The sequence below is a fragment of the Frankliniella occidentalis genome, unplaced genomic scaffold (assembly GCF_000697945.3).
Source record: "Frankliniella occidentalis isolate FOCC.00 unplaced genomic scaffold, Focc_3.1 Scaffold398, whole genome shotgun sequence".
NCBI classification, from domain to species: domain Eukaryota; kingdom Metazoa; phylum Arthropoda; class Insecta; order Thysanoptera; family Thripidae; genus Frankliniella; species Frankliniella occidentalis.
Genome location: NW_026267520.1, coordinates 172,098 through 177,749, shown reverse-complemented (window position 1 = coordinate 177,749; position 5,652 = coordinate 172,098). Strand labels below are relative to the sequence as shown.

Genomic DNA, 5,652 nt, shown 5'->3' with positions numbered 1-5,652 from the left:
AAAACACAGAAGGTTTTGTACATTTCGGCACAAGTATTGAGTGTTGCTCGATATTGGTCCGGATCAACGAGGCTGGACTATAGAAATCTATTCCGGAGAGATGTTTGGTCATGCGTCAACAAATACGAATAGAGTAAAACTGGATTAAGTTAGATATTGCCCAGTACTTATGAGGTCAAGTTTTGATAGAACAAAAATATTTCAAAACTAAATAAAAGGGTTAAAATTTGTTTTCTTCTACAAAGTATGTACAAAATTTACATGACGTTCGCTATCCTCTTACCGTCTTTCGACCCTTCTTTTCTGAACCACTGGTCTCCTCGTTTGTAAAAGCGTTCATGTATTTCTAAAAACAAGAGAGAGAGGGGGGAATGCAAAGCACACTTTTTGACAACTTGCCAGTAATGAATCAAAACTTTTCCAATAACTGAAGCTTCCCTGAAATGAGAAGTACCAGTCGCCCTCCCACAAATTATCAAAGCAAATTGACAAAGGCTACCAAAGAGGCGCGGCTGCGAGCAGCATGCTGCAAACCGACGGACAGGTTAATCAAGGAGTCAACTAACACATATTCGTGACTAGCATACAGGGAACACACAGACGGCAACACAGACACCAGAGCAGATGCTCTCCCGCGCGGAACAAACCCCCCGGGAGGAGGGGGACTTCCCTCCCCCGCTGCCCTGTGGGGGGGCGCGTCCCGCGCGACCGGAAGTACCGGAAGTGCAGATGCTCTGGGAGACACAGGAGACACAATGCAAAAGAGTCACGCCGCAAAAGCGCTGCAAGCAAACACAGGGCGAGGGAAGTACAGGAAGAAAGAGAGAGGGAGGCTCCTCGACCCACCACAGCTTCAGCTGCAGGGCAGAGGCTGAGCAAAAAAAGAAAAATAAAAAGGAGGGGAGAAAGGAAACAAATGCGTGAGATGAAGAAGGGAGGCGGCTAGATATGGGCGATGAGTGGATAGATGTGGTTACCATGGAGGATTTAAGTTAGAGGATCTCAGCTGGGAGGTCAGGGACCTCGGGGAGCGTTGTGCTTTCGGCGTCAGTAGGTTTGGGCTTCACCAACCGCTTCTGTAAGATAAACCAGTTTGGATTTGTTAGCTCAGCTCAGCTCCTTGCTCGTACGCGTGGCTTATGAACCGTGGCTTATTTGGGTCAGTTTCAAATTGCGTTATCAATTGGCGGAAAAGCGTCGTAAAAATGGTGAGGTCTGTAGTTAGAGTTAAATCGAACCACACTGGTTGCGCGTGTCAGCGTGTCAGTCCGGTGCTGCAAGAAAATAGTCATTAGTTAAGCCATTAATATATCGTCAGATTAATACAACTTGTCGTGAGCAGCATAATATATATGTATTTGCCACCACAACCCCGCTCTCGCCAGCTGGTTAGCCATTCAGCTGTGATTCGTGAGACTGCATATCTGTTGACCCCCTGCCGTAACGCCGGTCCGGAGTAATGGTTGCTGGAGACCTTGAGGGGGAATGTGAGTCAAGTCAGCTAATGTGGATGCTACGCATGAACTATTCTCCCCCTAGGCCCCTCCAACTATAAGGTCACTACGCTTCCGCTATAGGCTATTAATGAACGAGGTCTAACTAAACTTCCGGATGCAATACCAAACATTCAATTAATATTCAAAGTCAGTAGCAGGCACGCATATCAAGCCATCAACTTAGTGACCACTTTTAGGCTGATTGTGACACAAATTGCCTTCGCGTCAGGTTGGGGCACGCGTGCCCCCCCCCCCCACACACGCACACTTTTTGTATTAGTGCTTCGTATGTATCACTATGTGCCAGAACGGCGTGGGTGCGGGCGGATGGCCTTCGTGTGAGCTAAGCTAGTGACGGTACTTGCAATATTTCAACAGGGGCCGGAGTTTCAGTTCGTGTACAAGTGCGGCCGAGGGAGAAAGCACCTGTTTGTTCGCTGTCCCCTCTGGCCGTCACCCCGGCGAGAAATGACATTTTGAACGATATCGATGCGATTTCGAAACGACACTAGGGACGATGAGTGCGACACCGTTTCGACATCTTTCCGATGTCGTTCTGAACTCCATTTCTGTCTGGGACTCGCACGCTCACGCTCTGTCGCCCGAGCCCCTCTCCGCCTCCCCACACGCACCATGATCCTGTACTTCTCCTTGCAGGCGTAGCTCGTCTCGTCGACGTCGTTGTAGCAGTCGCTCTTGTAGTCCTCGGGGAGAGGGTTACCGTCGTGCTCGCAAAGCTTCTTGAGCGGTCGCGCCCGCACGATCATCTTATCGAAGCCTGTTGGGCCGAGGGAAGTTCAATGAGTACCGCAACGGCGGCATGCGAGGGTCGTTTGTTTTGGTTTCTTTTGTCAGCTACGATTCTACCTCACCTGTGGGCTTTGACTGCGGGCAGTAGAAAACGTCGGGCGTGTTTTTGTCGAAAACGATGGACTTCTTCATCATGTCCTTGGACTTGACGTGGTCCTTGGCGAGACACGCCGCGACAGCCATCTGAAAAGACATGGTGGCGGTAAGTAGTGGTGACAAGGAAGAGCATGCTTTACCCGACAGGGTGTCCCATTCGCTCCGTTGGATGCAGTCGATGCAGTATGGTTGCGCAGACCCACGCCAGCACGCCTTCGGGGATAAATGCGGGGTCGCCCGAACGGTAAAAATAGTTTCTTGAATTTCAAGACCTGGTCTTGGATGTCATTGGCGTTCTCCATAAGACCCAAGACCAAGACCGGGTCTTGAAATTCAAGAACTTTTTTTTTTACCGTGCGAAGCGTGTCACGTTGCGGACCGAACGGGGCAAATAAAGGGACACCCGGGTATATGACACCGCGACGCGGGTCCGGCGGCGGCTGCTCACCAGAATGATGCAGACCGAGGCCAGCGTCCTCGAGATCTCTGCAACAGAAAGAAAGGGACGAAAAGTTATCGACAGGCATCCGCACCGCAGGCAATAATACATCATCTCATCGTAGAAAGTGTGGCTGGCCCGCCGTCATACATTTTTAGGGCGAAATGACAATTTTCTTTCACGATTGTCATAAGCATATATTGCATTGCTTTGCGCTATCGAGCAATCGCAGGTAGCGTCCGCGTCAGCCGACGCGCGCGGCCGAGCTGGTCTTAACGAAGTGCATAACGGCACTTCCCCCGGCGGCGCTCCAGGAGTGGCGAGGCGAGTGCGCGCGAGAGTGCCGCCGCCAGGAGGGGAGAACCGAGGGAAGAACTCTACATGTTCTGGAATTAATTTATTCTCCCCCTCGCTTACTCCGCTTGCGGGGTATCATCTAGAAAGTAAGTCCGTCATTCGCCGTGTGACGAACCTGCCTCAGCAAGCTTGGCAAGTTCTCAACGCGCCTGGTAGGTAGGCCACATCTCGCCTGCAGTGCATGCGTGTACTGCGGGGTGGCCTACCCCGAGTCTCGCAGGCGCCGAGCTCCCGTGTAACTCGCCGATCTACAACTAACTGCATGCGGTACATTAGGCCTGTGACGTAGCGAAGCGTCTGGGTATAAAACTGTAAAAGAACAAATACAGTAACGTCAACAATCCTCATTTCATGTCATGAAACGGGGGATTTCTGGATGAGACCGTCCGGCCTCTGTCCGCGTCCGCATATGGCCTCCACACCGCTGGCCGTCTCATCCTCCTCTCGGCGCGCAGTGACCTCACGGCATGGTGTGACCTCACGGAGTGACCTCACGGTGTGACGTCACCCTAGGTCGACCGTCGGCGGGGCGGCCCGACGCGGTGACCGAGCTGACTGATTTCGCAGAGCATTCAAGTACCGTGCCTTCCTTCCCCGGCGTAGTGACGGCGGTGTCCCATGAGTCCGACAAGGACGGAGGTACGAAAGCGATCTTTCGCGCACTTGTACTTGTACCTTTAAGTCTACCAACACTTGTCTCCCGCACGTGCACCTTAAGGCTGGGCTGTTACGCCACTCGCTATTTAATTGCTATTCGGTGTTACGAAGGGCAGGGGAGGGGGGAGGGCGGTTGTCACGTCAAATGCCACCAGCGTAGCAACGTTTTTTTCTCCCCCACAGAGGCACGTTTCATCTTGGGTTGGTAGGAGGTACTACACATACAATGCCCCCCCCCCCCACGAGTGGCGTTGATGTAATCATTTATATCCCAAGTTAAAATCTGCAACTGATGCGCGCTCGCGAGAAAGTAACCATCCATAACGGCAAATGGATTCCGTCACCACCACTCGCGCTTTCCGAACACTCCACTGCGTGTTGACTCGCGGGTGGGCTGCCTGCAGCGCGGTCGTGCTTGGCAAATCCGCAGGGTATTCCGAACAAGAAGTGTTCCGTCGACGGTTTTTAGGTGTAGGAGCCGATCTCCTCTTGGCCTGGACCCCATCAGTCCAGCAGCTTAGGGTCCATAGCCAGCTCCGCGTTCTCCGTGCCGCCGCCGCCGTCCCGTCTGCCGGGCTGCGGTCGAGGGACTTCCCCGCCAACCACCGCAAACCACCAACCAGCCCGCGGTGTGGTGCCGTACCCCCGGTGCGCCCGAGCGTGGCGGTCGGCCTGCTTCGCTCCCTTAAGCCCCCCTTCCCCCCCACTTCTTCCGCGGTACGTCCGATCCCCTTTTCCCACCGAATGAATGCTATGAGAATATTGCTCAGGCGAGCCGTTACAGCGAAGGCGATCTAGATAATATTCTCTCATCTTTTTACTGAAAACTCTTATTTCGCCACCGACGAAGGCGCGCCGCGCACCTCCGCATGTGCGTCGCGCACAGTCGATTCAAATGAGGAGCCTGCTAGCTGCTCTTACGCGGGGCCGGCTGTAACCATGGCGCGACACGCCTCCGCGGTCCACGGCACAGCCGCGTGTCTGTCTGTCTGGCCGAGACGGCGGGGAGCGTCTCGGTCCGCGGCGCGGCGGCGGCTCAGCTCTCCCGGCTCAGCTCTCCTCTCTCCCCGCCGCCGCCCCGCGGAGTGAGCCGAGAGTTAGTTTCCCTTCGTGCGCGGTTCCGCTCCCACGCGCGACTCGACCGGTCCAACGAGGAAATCTCTGCGAAATACACCACCTCCGCTGCGCGCCCACGCGCTTTCCGGATCTCGGGTAACATTACTGCTTTGTCACCCCTTCTCCTGCCACCGCCGCGGGTACCACCTGACACGACGGCATGACTGTCCCAAGGGACACCAAGCTGCTGTAAACCTTGTAAACCACACCAGCACGGCTCTCTTTCTGCGTAGTCTTGGCTAGGCAGGCTAGGCAGGCTATAAGGCCAAGCAGCACAGCACAGCTGCTTCAGAGACTCAACTGGAGACACGACGAGTAGAATCGATTTCTTCATGTTGCTATAAAAATTTACGACTTTTAGAGGTGCAATACTTTAAAAATTTGCGAAAGGCGCACTAAAAACGTATCGGTTTTTACACAAAATGGCTTATTTGCAGTGTCCCGCTGGTTTCACCCCCAAGGCTGTTGAAAGTTGATCGCCCCCCCCCCCTCACGAATTCGCGCAGCACCCTGCAGCCAGACCACTCTGCAGACACCACACATTGGGGGGCTGCAGTGGGCGTAGCAGCAAGGTTGAGTATCCTTCCTCGGCTCGGCGCGGCGCGTCGCGAGCGGACACACAAAAGAGGCTCGGCCGCATACTCGGGACACCAACCTGTCTTTCAAACGGAGAGGACACTG

General features: G+C 54.1%; 1 protein-coding gene across 1 annotated transcript in view; it reads right to left on the bottom strand.

Moving 5' to 3' along the window:
- The window catches only part of LOC113206361 (uncharacterized), a gene marked incomplete at its 5' end in the record, with an annotated part of 12,198 nt that extends 9,310 nt beyond the window's left edge, over window positions 1–2,888 (bottom strand). The window contains 4 exon segments of the mRNA XM_052274493.1: window positions 284–346; window positions 2,129–2,274; window positions 2,369–2,489; window positions 2,851–2,888. Coding sequence (XP_052130453.1) covers window positions 284–346; window positions 2,129–2,274; window positions 2,369–2,489; window positions 2,851–2,888 — 368 coding nt within the window.
- Window positions 2,889–5,652: the final 2,764 nt, after the last annotated feature.